This window comes from Geotrypetes seraphini, chromosome 8, assembly GCF_902459505.1.
Source record: "Geotrypetes seraphini chromosome 8, aGeoSer1.1, whole genome shotgun sequence".
Lineage (NCBI taxonomy): Eukaryota > Metazoa > Chordata > Amphibia > Gymnophiona > Dermophiidae > Geotrypetes > Geotrypetes seraphini.
In genome coordinates, this window is record NC_047091.1 from 119,600,014 (window position 1) to 119,617,928 (window position 17,915).

Consider the following 17,915-nt stretch of genomic DNA (forward strand, 5'->3'; position numbering starts at 1 on the left):
AAAAGGGGTGATTCTGACTGAGGGATGGATGCAGAGGGAGAGGTGCACAGAAGGGAGAAGCTCAGAATAGAGACAAGGGGGGCAGATGCTGACAGGACAGATAGGGATAAAATGTAAAATGGACAGGAGATCCTGGGAATGTAGTTAAGAAAAAACAAAGAAAAGGAAAACTGCTGAGACAGCAAAAGATAGAAAAAAGTTTTTTATTCTGAATTTATTGAAATGTCAGCTTTCAGAATATTTTTCAACAACATAAAGGCAAAATGAAGTACTATGAACACAAATCATCCAAACTTCACTAAGGTGGGCTTTTACAAAGGTGTGCTGCTAGAAGAAAGTCACTAAGGCCCCCTTCTATCAATCAAGCCACATTAAGGTTAAACCTATCATTGCGTTCAAAGCTCCGATGCTCATTGAATTCCTATGAGTGTCGGAGCTTTAACCATAGCGGCTGGCGATAAAAATCCCTAGTGCAGCTTGATAAAAGGGGGCCTAAGTTTCTAGTTTTATTAGGATTTTATATACTACCTATCAAGGTTATCTAAGCAGTTTTACAATCAGGTACTCAAGCATTTTCCCTATCTGTCCCGGTGGGCTCACAATCTATCTAACGTACCTGGGGCTATGGAGGATTAAGTGACTTGCCAAGGGTCACAAGGAGCAGCATGGGATTTGAACCCACAACCCCAGGGTGCTGAAGTTGTAGCTTCAACCACTGCGCCACACACTCCAAAGTGAGAAAAGCTTAAAAGGCTCTTTGTTTTCTCTAGTGTAATTTAATGAAAATTATGAATTCTACTGAAATTCTGGATAAGAATTAGCAAAAATATTATTTAAATGTCGTCATATAAACTTGCAGGATTTGCAAATTTTTTACACAGAATTCCACCAGGAGTGCCACGTGACAGAACACAGAACACATTACGATTAAACACATATTTGTGTAGGGTGCCAAGGCACAGCTGCAATACTGCATCACATCAAACAAAAGGCCCGAACACTGGCAAGGGAAAGGGAGGGGGGAAAGCTGCCAGTCCTTGCTAGTGAAAAGCAGCATAGAAAGGTTTAAACTAAAAAACAAAAATGGTCCATCCATCCAGTCCTTGGCTGGTAAAAAGAAAGGTACGTAAAAATTAGGAAAAATGGGGAGGACGAAAACTAGCTGGAATCTGTACTGAGTATAGAAGATTAATAAATACAAAAAGTAACTACCATCCATGCAAACTGTTCCCATCATGTATTAAAAATGCTCAGAAACATACAACTATCTCATGCTTAATGCTGTTCAGACTTAATTTCCCCTCTCCACCTCCTTACCTTTCTCTGCTCTTTCCTTGCAACATGCTTATCATCGTCCTTCCAGTAGGCATCTTCCAGCTCCTGCTGCCGCTTGGCATCAGCCACAGCTTTGGCCTCTGCCTTCCGTGCCCGGGCAGCAGCAGACTTTGTATTCTCCCCCTGGAACTTCTTGGGCATTCCTCAGGGTGTGCTGCAGCTGCAAGACATTAGGTCAACACTTGTAATGAGCAGAGCAAACCCATAATCCCACTCAGTCTAGTTTAGGACAGCAGGCCCTCAAGCCTCAACAGACCTACCTCAGCTACAGCTGAAGCACAAGGCTATTTCACAGCTGACACTTTGGGAAGGTTATGGCACTGTATGCTTGTGTTTTAGGGCTGCAATGGCCACCCACAGCCGAGAATCTGTAATCTGTTCAAACTGAGATGGCCAAGGTTTTACAACTAAACTATGTACCATTTCAACTTTCCAGAAAACTGCAGTAGAAATGTACACAGAATTTAAGTAACAAATGCTGAAGATTCTGAACATGGAAGAAATTTCTATTATATCTTTTGTATTTTTTAGAGGACCTGCAGATCTAATCTAATCACGCTATGCCTAAACAGATACAAAGTGACTTACAATATTTCAATTTGCAGAATTAATATACTACATTATAGTAGTTTGAGGACAGAATTATGAATAGGGTAATAGAGATGAGAGAATGGAGGTTCTTTGATTGTACTGAGTAGAGGGTAGGATTCAGTAATATTAGATATTTTGAGTTAGTTGTTTATATGGTATGTATACTTTCAGAGAAGAGAGTTTTTCATTTTTTTTGGAATCGTTTGTAGAACATTTCCATCTTGATGTCAGTTGGGAGGTTGTTCCAGGTCTTTGTCCCAAGATATGTGAAGAGCAAGTCGAATACGAATTTGTATTTAACCTCTTTGGGAGATGGGAGTAGCAATTGAAGTGATTTCAGTTTTCTAGTTGACAAATAAGTTTAAGAGTGGTTCAGCAGTTTTTGCATATAATATTCGAAACATTATGTATATAAGAAATAAATTACATTACATTACATTATGCCTGATAGGAGATACGAGTTTTGACAGGAAACCATTGTAAATTCTTATGGTAGGGTGAGACTGAGTCAAATTTTTTTAGTTTGAATATTAGTCCAACTGCCATGTTTTGAATCATTTGTAGTTTGTTCAGGAGAGTTTAGAACAGAATAGAGGGAGTTGCAATAATCTAGCTGGGATAGTATAAGCATTTGCGTTAGCACGGCAAAGTGGCACTCTTGTAAAAAGGGCCTGATGAGTCTTAGTCTTCTCATATTGTAGAAGGTTTTCTTCCTTAGATTGGATACTTGAGATTCGTACGATAGGGTGGAGTCAAGAATGACACCTAGTACCTTAGACGTCTTGTTGATATCCAGCGTTGATCCCGAGGTTAGAGTTACAGCATTAGGAACCATGTGTATAATATTATGAAACCACAAAATTTTGGTTCTGTCTGCATTTAGTTTAAGTTTGTTGGATGTGGCCCAAGTCTGTATTTTGTCTATTCCATTTGATATTATCAGTGTTGTGTCATTAGAGTCACAGATAATTGGGATAAGTAGAATGTCATCTGCATATAAAAATATACATTCCTTGTTGTCGAATTTGATACTGCCTAGCAAGATCATGTACAGGTTGTAGAGGATTGGTGATAACGGTGATCCTTATGCCACAGAACACGTGCTAGTTTTTTCAAAAAAACTTCATCTTTGTATACAAGATATTGTCTGTTTTGAAGGAAGTCCTTGAGCCAGTTCAAGACGGTTCCTATGATGCCTATTTTGTTGTCTGGCTAGTAATAGTTGATGGTCTACCGAATCAAAGGCAGCAGATATGTCAAATTGGAGGAGGATCACCTGGTGACCAATGCTCAAGTATTGCTTGATTTTGGTAGTTAATGTCAATAACAGGATCTCTGTCCTGTGAATTGAGCAGAAGCCAAATTGAGTAGAACAGAGGCAAGAATGTTCTTCAACATAGGCAGAGAGCTGTTTGCTAATGTGTACTTCAAGAAGTTTGGTTAGTGTCAGGATTCCAGCTATGGGTCTGTAATTTGAGGGGTTACAGAGGTCTACCTTCTGGGCTTTAGGGATCGGCATGAGAGCAATTAGCCCCATTTGGGAAGGTAGCTGGCCTTGATAAAGAAGACTGTTTAAGAGATTTGTCAGCCAGTCTATGATGTGGTCAGGGGCTTCTGCAAGTAGACGGTTGGGGCATCGGTCGAGTATACTGCTGCAAGTTGATAGTTTTTTTAAGGAGAGTAGCAGTGGCTGTTTAGGATAAAGGCTGGAAGATGCTCCAGATTCGGTTTTCTGGGTTCAATTGGAGGTATATGATTTGGTTGGAGGGATATAGGGGCAGTGGTGGTAGCTTTTTTGACTTCTGATTGCACTTTCTTAATCTTGTTTTGGAAGAAGTCTGCTAAGATCTGTGCATTAGGTTGGGAGTCAATGTCTGATTGACCTAGGACTGGGGGTGAAGTTGTGGTATGGATTGGACAGAATAACTTAGAGCAATCATTTTGACAAGAGTGTAGTGGGGGGGAGGGGTTTGCTTCTGCAATGTGGAATTTGTATTTGTTCATAGCCGATCTCCATGTTGATTTGTGTTCTGGGAGATTGCTCTTTTGCCATAGTCTTTCTAGTCTTCTACAAAACTGTTTTTCTGTTTTTAGGGCATCTGTGAACTATGGTTGATTTTCAGCTTTAGGATGTAATGGTGCAATGAAGTTGAGGGCTTTCTCTATTGTGTTGTTACAGTTATCGAGTGAGGCTATGGTGCTCGTTGAAGCGGTGTTTAGCATTTCAGGTGTTCTTGTTCAGAATTGGTTGGTGTTAATCTTGCCTCTTAAGGGACTGTTATCCAGTTCGTTTCTGTTATAAGCTTAGGGGGGTTTGAAGATATGAAGTATAGGGTGTGACCTTTTTTGTGATGACTTCAGGTTGTAGCGCAGCCGTCCCTTAGGCGTTGACAGGGTACAGCAGATGCCACTACTCCCAGGCCCATGTGCTTCCCCAAGAAGGAGGAAGACCCTGCTCAGGTGAATTTTCTAGAGTTTTTAAGCAAAACAAATAGAATGACTTGATAAGTATATAACCCAAAAAGAAAAAGGTGTTTAAAAAAGTATCTTCAAAAAAAGCAAAAACAAAGCTTTCACAAAAACAAACTTTAGTAGTTTCACTAGCTCACATAATTCTTACAGTCCTTGTGTCCAAAAATACAGCTCCAAAAACTGAGCACTGCCTCAGTACAGCAGTCAAAAAAACAAAACACTTTTAAACCAAAAAAGAATCAACTCACTTCCATTGACTCACAGTCCTGCTGCTCAGGAGTGCTCATAATCTCCATTGGTTCAGTAACATTCACCAGCTCTAGCAGCACAGAGTCCTCAGGTTCCAGCATGACAATATGCTCTGGCTGTGCTATATCAGGAACTCCTCCAAGAGAATCTGTTCCCTCAACCTATTCACTCTCTGAATGAAGCTGCCAGTCTTCAACCGGGCTGTGTGTGCAGGTGCCCTGCCCAGCTCTGCTTGGGGGAAGGCTGCAGCTCTGCTCTGCTGAGCTCTTCCCCTGCTTAGCCAGCAATCTCAAAGTGGAATTTAAAGGAGACAATCCCTGTTTTTTAGGTGGATTTCTGTAGGCATTCCCTGGCTGTTTACCAGACAATCTATTTTTGAATGGTATAGTGTCTTGCTCAGCCCCTGATTCTCTCTCTATCTCAGGATAGTGGTTCAGTTCAGATAACCGGATTTCATACCTACACTGATCAGCTCTTGTTGTCTTAACACGTGTGTGTTTAGATTTGTCTGGCACAAGGCAAACTACAGACCAGTGAGTCTCACATCAATAGTGAGCAAACTAATGGAAACTCTTATCAAACACCAATTAGATACGATCCTGAATGAAGAGAACCTACGGGATCCCCGTCAACATGGATTTACTAAGGGGAGATCCTGCCAATCCAACCTGATCAGCTTCTTTGACTGGGTGACGGGGAAGCTAGATGTTGGAGAGTCCCTGGACATCGTATACCTGGACTTTAGCAAAGCATTCGATAGCGTGCCTCATCGCAGGTTACTAAGCAAGATGAGTTCCATAGGATTGGGCGACAGATTGATGAAGTGGGTTGGGAACTGGCTTGGAGGTAGGGTTCAAAGGGTAATGGTGAATGGAACCCCCTCTGAAATGACGGAGGTGATCAGTGGAGTACCCCAGGGCTCTGTCTTGGGCCCGATACTGTTCAATATCTTTATAAGGGACTTGGCAGAAGGGCTCCAAGGTAAGATAACATTATTTGCCGATGACGCCAAACTAAGCAATGTAGTGGGCAAAAGCACAATAGATAAAAATTCAATGCCCGACAATATGATGCATGATCTACTCTTACTAGAGAGCTGGTCTAAGACATGGCAGCTCAGCTTCAATGCCAAAAAATGCAAAGTTATGCACCTGGGTACCCAGAATCCATGCAGGACTTATACCCTTAATGGCGAGATCCTAACAAGAACAGTTGCAGAACGAGACTTAGGGGTGATCGTCAGTGAGGACATGAAGGCTGCCAATCAAGTGGAGCAAGCTTCCTCCAAGGCAAGACAAATCATAGGTTGCATACGCAGGGGTTTCGTCAGCCGTAAGCCTGAAGTCATTATGCCTTTGTATAGATCCATGGTGAGACCGCACCTGGAATACTGTGTGCAATTCTGGAGGCCACATTACCGTAAGGATGTGCTGAGGCTAGAATCGGTCCAGAGAATGGCCACCCGGATGGTCTCGGGACTGAAGGATCTCCCGTACAAAGAACGGTTAGATAAATTACAGCTATACTCGCTCGAGGAGCGCAGGGAGAGGGGAGACATGATCGAGACGTTCAAGTATCTCACGGGCCGCATCGAGGTAGAAGAAGATATCTTCTTTTTCAGGGGTCCCACGGCAACAAGAGGACACCCGTGGAAAATCAGAGGCGGGAAACTGCACGGTGACACCAGGAAATTCTTTTTCACTGAAAGGGTGGTGGATCACTGGAATGGTCTTCCACTTCAGGTGATTGAGGCCAACAGCTTGCCTGATTTTAAGGCCAAATGGGATCGACACGTGGGTTCTATTCGCAAAGTAAAGGCAGGGGAGGGTCATTAGGGTGGGCAGACTGGATGGGCCTTGGCCCTTATCTGCCGTCGATTTCTATGTTTCTAAGGCTGGTCTTAGTGCCGGACTTGTGACAAGGTCCAGTTGGCTGTCTAATAGGAAACTGTAGAAGTTTGTGGAGATTGTGTTGTCCTGAGATTCAAGTGGGATGTTTATGTTTCCTAGGACTATCTGTCTGGTATATTGACAGGTTATATTTGAGATAATTTCTTGTATTTTTGTGGCGCTGTTGGAATAGGATTCGGAGGGGGATGCATCAGTAATAATCCAATGCTGCTAGACTGTATGCTTGATTTTATCTTCCAACTTACAGACCATGTATTCTATTTCTGGTTGGATAGTGAAATGTGGAAGGAACTTTTGTAGATCAAAGCGAGGCCCTGTTTGTTTAACCTGGTGGACATAGGTAGGGGAGTTCTGGACTTGCAGTCTCTTTTAGCCAGTTTTCTGTAAAGAAAGCAAAGCCTGCATTGTTTGTGGAAATCAAATCATTTATTAGTAGCAGTTTGTTGGCTACTGACCTGGCATCGATATAAATGCATGGAATTGGGATAGTAGTTTTTTCTTTAGGGGGAGATAGGTTCAAGGGAATTTTTTGCAAGTTGGTAACAATTCTGTATGGTGGAGTTTGGGGTTTTCTTTTTTTGGCTAGATGGTTTCCAGTGATTATGCAGATTGTTTTATGAGTTGAATTTCGTTTATTCATGGTGTATTAGTCAATAGGTAGTGAGGGTCTGTGTGGGTAGTAGTTGCGATGTGTAGGCTACCATGTTGGATAAGAGGTATTAATTGGTAGGTGATCATTAGAGCTAGGTTGAATAGCCAAAGTAGGAAGATGGGTAATGCATGAGACCACTTCATGGATTTGGTTTAGCCACTGATGGGTGAGAGAGGTATGATGAGTTGGGAGTGTGGTGGCTATTTTGCTATAGGGAGATGTAAGGCTTCTAGTTGTAGAGTATGGGTCTTGGTTCCTGATTTCTGTTTGCTGGAATGGGAGGTAATTGACAAATTTAGAGAGTCTAAGGGGACTTGGTTTGAAGTAATGATTAGGTTGGAATAGATTAGCAGGTTTTAGGTTGATAGATGGGAGTATAAGTGTAATGTGAACCTAGGGGTAGGTGGGATGAGGGCATAGGCTTCAAGTCTGTGAGCATGCTTTTCTCACATTTAAACCACAAAGTTGTGTCTCTGGCTGTTTGGGCTTTGCTGGCAAATAGTCCTAGGTTTCCAGTTTCTGAAAGGGAGTAATCACCGTATGCAGATGATGTCACCTTATTATATGAAATTGAAGCAGACAATGAATTCCCAAGCGCAGTATGGCAAATCAGATGACAAAATGGTGTAGTAAATTGGTAACCAGATGGATGAATAGGACCCTACACAGGACATGTTTAGGCATGCAGAAATGCCTTCATCAGGGGTCATTTGATCCAAATAAAATACAAATTCTTAATACGAGTGGTCAGAGAATCTCTAAACATCAACGCTTTGCTCAAAACTAAAACAACCAACTGTTAATTCTGAGAACAGAGTTATGTGTTCCTGTTTCCAGGGACATAGCATATCAATGTTATTACATAATGGTCAAGGAGTTTCCATCTTCTGTTGTAGAACATATTTCTACATGCCAGGATTGCCAACTAGCTCACAATTTGCCCACCAGGTTGATCCAGTCGGGTTTACCCCACTGTTTGCAGGTATTTGTAGTTCTGATTTTCTACATACACTGTATTCCCTCAGAAAAGCAAGTCCCTGCATTCAGTGGGTTAAACCTTAGGCCAATGCTCTGTTTGATCCACAAAGCCTACAGGGATTGTAATAAAGTCTGCAGCATGACTTGTTCCTGGTTCAGGAGCAAGACAAAATTTTGTGCGAAACTCAGTCCCTTCTCCACCCCACCAACCTCAGGCAGAAACTAGAACAGCAAAAATGATAGACCATGATAAACTCTTCCCATATGATGAAAGGCTTAAGAAATTAGTGCTCTTCAGCTTGGAGAACAGACAGTTGAGGAGGAATAATGCAGAGGTCTACAAAATCCTGAGTAGAGCAGAAAGACCTGAATCAATTGTTTATTCTTTCAAAAAATAAAAAGATGAGAAGCACATTCCATGAAGTTACACGGTAATACCTTTAAAACAAACAGGAGAAAATACTGTATATTTTCATGTAACAAAGAATTAAGCTCTGGAACTCTTTGCTGGAGGATGTAGTAACAAGGTTAAAAAAAAAAAAAAAAAAGATTTGGACACATTCCTGAAGAAAAAGTCCATAAACGACTATTAAATAATACTTTCACTGTGTCTACTTTATTCCCAAGTTTGGCAACATGGAATCTTTCTAGTCTTTGGGATTCTGCAGGTACTTGTGACCCGTTTTGGCCACTTTTGGAAGCAGGATATTGGGCTAGATGGGCATCCATATGACATAGTATAGCTATTCTTATATTCTTAGCCTTTGTACGCAGGATAGCAGAGTGCACCATACTCAGACAATTTCAGACAAGCAACCCACACAAGCCATCAATTGCAGAAGACCAAAGTTTAGATATTTTGAGGAAAGCGGAAATAAGTTTATTTATTCAATCACAGTTTTACTGCCTTTCCAAAAATTGCTCATATGAAGAACTGGAAATTATTCTGAGACATCCTAGGGTATAATACAACATTCAATTTCTGTCATTCCAATTCTGAATGCCTGCTATTCTCTCTCTTCACTTTAATCTCCTGATTTAAGCCCTGGTTTCATTCAATGGTGTTTTAAAAGTTCTGGAATGTAAGAGAGCCACGTGTGAGCTCCTGAACCTTCAGTCACTGAGTCCAACTGTACTCAGTTCAGTTTCTACTAGAAAACTACAATTCTGAAGCAATGTGTTACACACACAAAGTGAGTAGGTTATTAAGCCTGTAGCAAAGGCTAGTAGGGGTCCTTCCCACAAGCTCAGTGGCAGTGCTGTCACTGGGTTCAGTTACTGCCTTAGGTCTTCTGTTCCTCCAATTGACCAAGATTAGGGGTGCTAAAGAGGAAGCCTTGCACAGAATCAATTATTGTGCAACAATGACACCTACAGGCCTATGAACAGAATCACAGTTATTGTGTAACAATGATACCTAGAGGCCTGTGATAAGCTGGTCAAGGACTGGTGCCAAAGACTGGATTAAAGTAAGTTGATAGGGGATTAATTAATAAAGAAGAAAATTTCTGGAGCAGTTAAAAAAATCTAAGTTTATGGTATCATAATACCAATTAAGCTGAAAGTCCCATGGAAACTGTCAAGTTAAGAAAAAAAAATGGTTGAAAGGCTCATACTTTGGCAGGCTCATGACCTCTAGGAACCAATTTTGTGTACTAAAAGCAACACAAGGGGCACCAAACAATGCAGATTAATTGCAAGCATTAAAATTACACCCAAGATCTCTCAGCTTTTCTCTTCCTAGCCTTTGTATCACAATGGGGAGTGTGCCCAAACTGGCTGTGGGTATTTTTTCAGCCTTTACATCCATCAGCAACTCCTGGAAATGCGTTCTAGCAACCAAAAATGTACACAATCTAATCAAGCCCTTCAACACCACCCAGGGTCTTGGGGATAAAAGCTCCATCATTTATGCATTAGATAGAAGTGAATAAAAATTTAAGGAACAGAGGATGACCAAAACTGCTTTTTTTCAGTTTCAGTCAAAACTGAAACTGCCACGGAAACTGTCTGAAAGCTTTTGGCCAAAACTGAAACTGCAGCAAAAGCTGAAGATGAAGCTGAAACAAAAAATTCAAGTTTGGCTGAATGAATGTGGACCAATGAGTGCTACTTGGGATTGTCAGAATTTGCAGTCTGCACCCCTCTGCTAAAAAACCCACAGTATCCAAGCCAGAATATAATAATTAAAATACTGTAATGAAAGACTGTATTTTACCTCCAAGCAAAAAAGCCTCCATACACATGGACCACAGCTAATGAAAACAAACTAAAAGCCATGGGGTTTTTACAGTGACTGACTTTACACCATGTTCAGAATGACAGCTGACATCAATACTCCACAGAGAGGCTAATTCCTATGGAGCTTATCATTTGAAGACTTAAATGCCTGCTAAACACTTTTGATGACAAATTTTATTTTGTAAGATAAGAACATAAGAATAGCCTTACTGGGTCAGACCATTGGTCCATCAAGCCCAGTAGCCCATCAAGCCCAGTAACCCGTTCTCACCATGGCCAATCCAGGTCACTAGTACCTGGCCAAAACCCAAGGAGTAGCAATATTCCATGCTACCGATCCAGGGCAAGCAGTGGCTTCCCCCATATCTTTCTCAATAACAGACTATGGACTTTTCCTCCAGGAAATTGTCCAAACCTTCCTTAAAACCAGCTAAGCTATCTGCTCTTACCAGAACTTCTGGTAACGCATTCCCAGAGCTTAACTATTTTCTGAGTGAAAAAAATATTTCCTCCTATTGGTTTTAAAAGTGTTTCCATGTAACTTCATCGAGTGTCCCCTAGTCTTTGTAATTTTTGACGAAGTAAAAAAATATATAAATATATATCGATCCACTTGTACTTCACTCAGGATTTTGTAGACTTCAATCAAATCTCCCCTCAGCCGTCTCTTTTCCAAGCTGAAGAGCCCTAACCCTTTCCTCATTACTTGCAATTTCAATACAAAAGTAAAAAAAAACAATCCCTGGTAATCTAGTGGTATAGTCAGGATAGGAACAATGTTCCAGTCACAGCAGGCATCTTGAGAGAATTGGAATGGGCAAGAGTAACTTGGAATCACTCATATCCCAACTACACTCCTAGACCATTAGTGATCAATTGTAAGATAAGTTCAGGGGAAGCCAAGGCGTGTATGTGTATAAGGGGGGGGGGGGGGGTGTCCAGGAGGAAAGGCAACTCTTATTCAAGGGAAAGGGGAGGGAGATACACAGTGCAAAGCACAAGTTTTCAGCTTCCACTAAAAAAGCATGGCCATTTTTGTCTGAAACATGGAACAGTATTTAAAAATAACCTTTCTGCTGAAATCAGGCAGAAAAAAGGATTTGGGGCAACTGCTAAGGAAAACAAAGAGGATGAGCAGGTTAAGCTAGGTGGGAGTAAGTGAACTCCTGGAAAACTATGATAAGAATATTACAACTTCTGAAATTTATAAAGCCTTTATACCATTTTCTCTTGCTGGCTTTTCCTTCACAGACTTGTCCCTTCCCCTGAACAGCTATAAAGTCAATAAGAGAGACCAAAGCCATCGGCTGACAGATAAACTGCATCAGTTTGAGTACTGGTAAAATGACGTTTAACTAGCCTAAAGGAATAGGTCCCACAAGTGGAACTAAACACTGTTGCATAGCTTTTCAATTGTTATATCTTAAGCATCAAACTGTGCTCACATAGCAAACGACAAGGACGCCAGTGAAGCTCTGAAGTCGACATACCCCTCAGCTCCTGGGGGGTAGAGGGAGTCAGATATGTGTGGACGCACTCTGCCAAGGCCAGAAGCATGCTGGACCCTGTAGTACTAAACACGAAACGTGAACACATTGAAACCACAATACACTAATAAAGGCTAGTGCAAGAAGAATAACTTAGAAGCTCTTGCACAGCCACCAGTTTCCCGCTCCCCCGAAATGGTTGCACAGACTCCCGGCCCGGTATACTTATTATTAACATTACAGGTAAACCAGGGCGAGCCACTGCCACCACCGATACCAGCAGTCCCCCCTCCTACCTCCTGCCCGGCCACCGCTGCCGAAGCCGCCAGTTGCGCTGTCGCGCTGCTGATGACATCATCGAGCTGTCCTGAGAGCTGCCTGACCCTCGCTCTTTCCGCACGCCCCCTCCCCCACCACACACACACACACACACTCTCTCTCTCTGTGTGTGTGCACCACTCACTCCCCTTCTCTCCGCTGCTAAGGCGCAACACGAATCTGTGGTCAGAGGAACGCTAAGGACTGCTGCCGGGGCCCTTCGCCGCCATCTTTGTAGAGGGCGTACTGAGGGAAAACTGGTTCTCCACCGTTAGTATCTTATTTAGTTTTATTTTGCTCATTATTGATTTTACAGCTTGGAAGTGAAATTGGCCCACAGCTATATGGAAGCATGAATCATTCTGTACGCAGGATGTAAAACGAACCGGAGAAGGGACGCCACGCACAAATATGGCGCCAGCTTCCTGGGCAACTTGACGGGCCCCGCGCAGGTAGTTTATTGGAATTTGGGAACCGGGGCCAGCATGGAGGGGGCCCCCAGCAGTAAGCGGCACAAGGAGCTGGAGAACACGGCTCTACAGAACAGCCTCAGCTCGGATGCCCCGGCAGAGGGGACGGGCCTGACTCTGACTGATCACCTGAACAAGCGGCTTCTGCTCTCCTTCCAGGAGAAGCTCAACCAGGCCCAGGGCGACTTTCTGAACCGCATCCAGCAGCTGCAGAGCCAGCAGGAGCTGCAGGAAGGGGAGGACTCCAATAAGGTGCAGGAGGACTGGTGAGAAGGGCCTTCCACTCCCAATAAAAGAAGGCGGTTCTTGGGAGTGGGAGAAGAGAGGCCACAACTACTTCCCAAACTTTTAGTTGAGATTCCACCATCTTAATACTTAAAATTCAGGTAACCCCAGATGATGAAAAAAATTAGCAGACCTGCATTCTCTTCCCTCAAATCACCCCCCATCTATCCAACCCATAGTATTGCTCCTACCACTGCTAGCAGCAGTGATCTCAAAGGGCCTTGCCTATTGTCAGTGTGCATTTGCACACCCTGATGTGAAGCCCATATAGGAGGGAGCAGAACCTAATTCAACAGACTCCACACTGTTACTACTGAGCATACATTTACAGTGTAGATTGAGAAGGAGGAGGAACAGCCCTGTTTCTATGACCACATCCACTAATGATATGACCCAATTTGGGTTCTCCATTCCATAGGTTGGAAACCACAGGAATAGTACCCATTTGGAAGAATTGTCCCAAGAAAAACAGAGGTGTCAGATCCGAGTAATTATTCTGTGAATCATATGGAGAGAAAGAAGATCATCCAGTACTAAGAAATTGGGAAACATTTTTGTATCTTTCTGTCACATTGATTTAGATATCACAGGCTTGATCAAAAATAATTTCCAAGCACTCCTGGATAAGCTGCCTATCACTAATCTTATAAACTCCAGAAGGAAGCTGCCTCTGGCACAGTGCAAGTTCTGCTGCTGTGAGCATTAACAGTAAATTTGAGAGATTGAAATCATATGCCACATACCATGGCTTAGGAGTGGGGTTCATTCCTATCATGTTATGCACAAAACTAACTCATTTGGAGATATTGCAATAGAACGCAAGAAGAATAGTAAAGAGAACCCAGGACTTAAATAAGATGACTGGTGAAGAAAGCCTCTACAACCCTGCCTACCCCATGGGTCACCAACAATGCCAGAGTGGTGGAAGGAAGCCTTTAACACCACTCACTGCAAGAAGACTCCACTCCAACAGGATGCCACAGGAGTGGTGGGGTAATCCCTGTATTTCTCCCCAAATATCATACTCGGCATAATCTGATTTAGGATTGAGGTTTATCACTGTCTTGCTATATGCATAACTAACTTTTGGAGACATTTTCTTTGAGAAGAGTACTCGGTGATGAAGTGAAAGGAGTGCACCTTCATCTCATCAATCAAGGGATGGTTAATGGGGGCTCACAAGGAAGAAAGAGAGATACCTTGCATTGAGCTAATTCCAGTGAGACTCCTGGCATGCTTTAGGAAGAAAGATACATTCTATCTAGAAGATATGCAAAAGGATGTTTTAGATTTTGCAGAACTGAATGTGTTTATTTGAATGAGACAAAATCTTACACAACATAGAACAAACTCAGCTCTCAAGTGGACATTCTATCAGCATGTTGGTGAACCAGTGGAGCTAGTTGTGCAGAATTCCAAACCTGTCAAACATCATTGATAGGGGGGACCAACAGGAAGCATGTGAGAGAAAAAAAAATGGGGAGCAATATGACAACATCCAACAGTATTACAAGCAAAGCAGGAAGTAATAAAAATAAACTGTCTCCAATAGAGTCACTTGAGAATAGGCAGGAACTGAAAACAAACTCATTTATTGACACCAGGAAGTGGGTTAAAACAACCTTGACAAATCAATAATAAACTTCATGTATCATTCCATAATAAAAAAAAAACAACCTGCAGAAGAGAAGCATCAGTCAAGCTCTTATATTAAATAGCACAGTAGTGCCGGTGGCATTCTGAGACATATTGGAATCAGCTTTGGATGGAAGGTGTAAATCGCATATTACAATCGTATAACAAGGAGCGATTCCCTCCAGGCCATGGGAGGATTCCCTAGAATGTGGACATACCAGCTAATATACTAGAGTGAAACTCCAGCTGGGAATAGAAGGGCAGAACCCTCATCTCAAGCAGCAGCATACTTTCACTTTCATAGGTGGAGGAAAGAAGAGTATAATTGATATAACTAGGGATGGTTACAAAAAGCAAACTTTCTTGGTATTCAGACCAAAGTGGATTATAGAGTCTTTGTTACTTAGTGGCTGACTCAGTGCACATGTTTGTAAAACCTCAGCTATCAACAGAGTATCCAACTTTCTAGCAAAAGGAGAAAGGAACATATTTTTATAAACACTAAGCAAACTGGAGCCAAAATGGGTATTTTACTCCCTAGATTAACTTTATGCCTAGAGTGATCAGTGAAGTACAATGACCATAGGGCACTGTGAGGCCAGATAATCTGCAGACACATTCCTTGGCATACAGGGGGCATCCAACAAACTGGAAACCAAGAAAGTTATTCTGTTAGAATAATCTGTTGTAGCAGAATTCAAGTTTAGAGGTCTGATACATTCTTGTAAACGAACACATCTTAAGCTTTCTGATCCAGTTCCTCTGTGGAGTCACTTGTGTGTTACAAACATCATTTTGATGTTTCTGTAATGAGTAATGTGAGTAGATCTGAACAGTATTGCAGTTTGGTAGTATATAAATTGTGTACTACCTCAGGGTCTCAGTAATTTTTACTGGTGTAAAAGCAACTTCTCAAATGCCATAAATGAGGCTTTGATCAGTAATAAGATGCTGCATAATCTTAGGGCCTCTGCTCCAGACTATGCAACGCATATTAACATTTAGCATCCCAGAGAGTAAGTGTGCATTCATCTCAAAATAAACTAAAAAAAAATCACATTCATTACATTTCTTCTTTTTTTTTGTAGCCTGTATTATTTACAGACAGCATGCAAGATAAATAGAACTTATTAAAATAGGAAAAAAATGTTTTGAATGAAACAAAAACTGCCAGGGGGAAATAAAGATGGATTTAGCATTAGATTAATGGAATATACGTAAGTCTCTGTGTGATAATGAACGTAGCAAATATTTTTGGGATAAAATTAATAACGCAAAGAATAAGTCTCAGGAATTATTTCAGATGATTAAATTTCTTCTACAGTGGAAATGTCTCGTGAATAGTGATAAACAATCTGATGCTAATAATTATGCTAGCTATTTACAGAATAAGGTAGGGGAGGCTTGTCCTACTGCTTCCATCAATGGGATTTGTACAGAGATTGATGGTTCTGAATCTGTTGAACAGTGGAGAACTTTTGAGCTGGTGAATAAGAAGGGGATCTGTGATATAATTACTCGTATCTCTCCAACTCATGCTGTTTTGGATCCCTGTAACTCAAGCATTCTACGCAGATACCTTCGACGTTAAGCTCTTTTGTGGTCTCTTTTGTTAATAAGTCATTGGTTGGAGGAGAATTACCTATGGTGTGTAAAGAATCTATAATAACGCCAGTGTTAAAGAAAAAGGGATTGGATGTGGAGATTGTTCCTTTTTTGGGGACGATAATTGAGAAAGTAATGTTGAATCAACTAAATGAATATATCTTACAAAAAAACTGTTTAGACGAATTCCAATTTGGATTCCGTCATGCACATAGTGTGGAGTTGGTGCTGCTCTCAGTATTGAAGGTTTTGAGAGAGGGGATTGATAAACTGAATAAATTCATGATGATATTCCTTGATGTTTCTGGGGCATTTGACACTGAATTTGGATACCCTTTTGGGGAAGTTGAAACAGTTGGGACTGGCAGGTGATGTTTTGAAATGGTTTACATCCTATTTAAAAGAAAGAGTTTTGCGGATGAGAAGTAAGGAAACTGTGTCCAGAATAATTGAGGTTAAGAGAGGGATCAGCCCTATCTGCAGTTCTGGACCCTTGCTCTTCAAAATATTTATAAACAACCTGGAAATTGGTACGAGTGAGGTGATTAGATTTGTGGACAATATGAAGCTATTCAGAGTAGTGAAGACACAGAAGGATTGCGAAGACCTGCAATGTGACATAAACACGCTCAAGAAATGGGCCGCAACATGGCAAATGAGGTTTAACGTGGATAAGTGTAAGGTGATGCATGTCGGTAACAAAAATCTTATACACACCAATAGGATGTCTGATGCGGTACTCGGAGAGACCCTCCAGGAAAGAGACTTGGGAGTACTGGTCGACAAGTCGATGAAGCCATCCGTGCAATGCACGTTGGCTGCAAAAAGGGCAAACAGAATGCTAGGAATGATTAAAAAGGGGATCGGAGAAGGAATGATTAAGAACAGATCAGAGAAGGTTATCATGCCGCTGTACCGGGCCATGGTATGCCCCCCCACCTGGAATACTTTGTCCAGCATTGGTCATCGTACATGAAGAAGGACATGGTACTACTCAAAAGGGTCCAGAGAAGAGCAACTAAATTGTTAAGGGGCTGGAGGAGTTGTCGTACAGTGAGAGGTTAGAGAAACTGGGCCTCTTTCCCCTTGAAAAGAGGAGACTTAGAGGGGACATGATTGAAACATTCAAGATAATGAAGGGAATAGACTTAGTAGATAGAGACAAGTTGTTCACCCTCTCCTAGGTAGAGAAAACGAGAGGACACTCTTTAAAGTTAAAGGGATAGATTCCGTACAAATGTAAAGAAGTTCTTCTTCACCCAGAGAGTGGTAGAAAACTGGAACGCTCTTCCAGAGGCTGTTATAGGGGGAAACACTCTCCAGGGATTCAAGACAAAGTTAGACAATTTCCTGCTGAACTGGAACGTACGCAGGTAAGGCTAGTCTCAGTTAGGGCAATGGTCTTTGACCTAAGGGCCGTGGCGAGAACAGACTGCTGGGCACGATTGACCACTGGTCTGACCCAGCAGCAGCAATTCTTATGTTCTTACATTCAATATCTATATGTCTTCTTTAGGGAGGGAATTTCAGGAGATAGGAGTACAATATAGAATTTATGCGGATGACATTTTGTTTTTCTTCCCAATTAATGATGCTTCTGACATGCAACTCTGTTTACAAAGATATATGGAAATGATTGTGAAGTGGATGGATGAGCACGATTGGAAGTTAAACATTAATAAAATGG

The 17,915-nt window shown here is 41.8% G+C and overlaps 1 protein-coding gene across 2 annotated transcripts in view; it reads right to left on the reverse strand.

Moving 5' to 3' along the window:
• CCDC124 (coiled-coil domain containing 124) overlaps positions 1-12,963 on the reverse strand; it is a 32,741-nt gene extending 19,778 nt beyond the window's left edge. Inside the window, exons 1-2 of one of the 2 annotated variants that reach the window (XM_033955312.1) lie at positions 12,833-12,963; positions 1,318-1,495 (exon numbers count right to left, since the gene is read on the reverse strand). In XM_033955312.1, the coding sequence (XP_033811203.1) occupies positions 1,318-1,476 (159 nt within the window). In that variant the 5' untranslated portion in view covers positions 1,477-1,495; positions 12,833-12,963. Of the gene's footprint in view, positions 1-1,317; positions 1,496-12,211; positions 12,324-12,832 lie in introns of those variants that run through there. The other variant, XM_033955311.1, reaches the window with a different exon arrangement.
• Between the last annotated feature and the right edge of the window lie 4,952 nt (positions 12,964-17,915).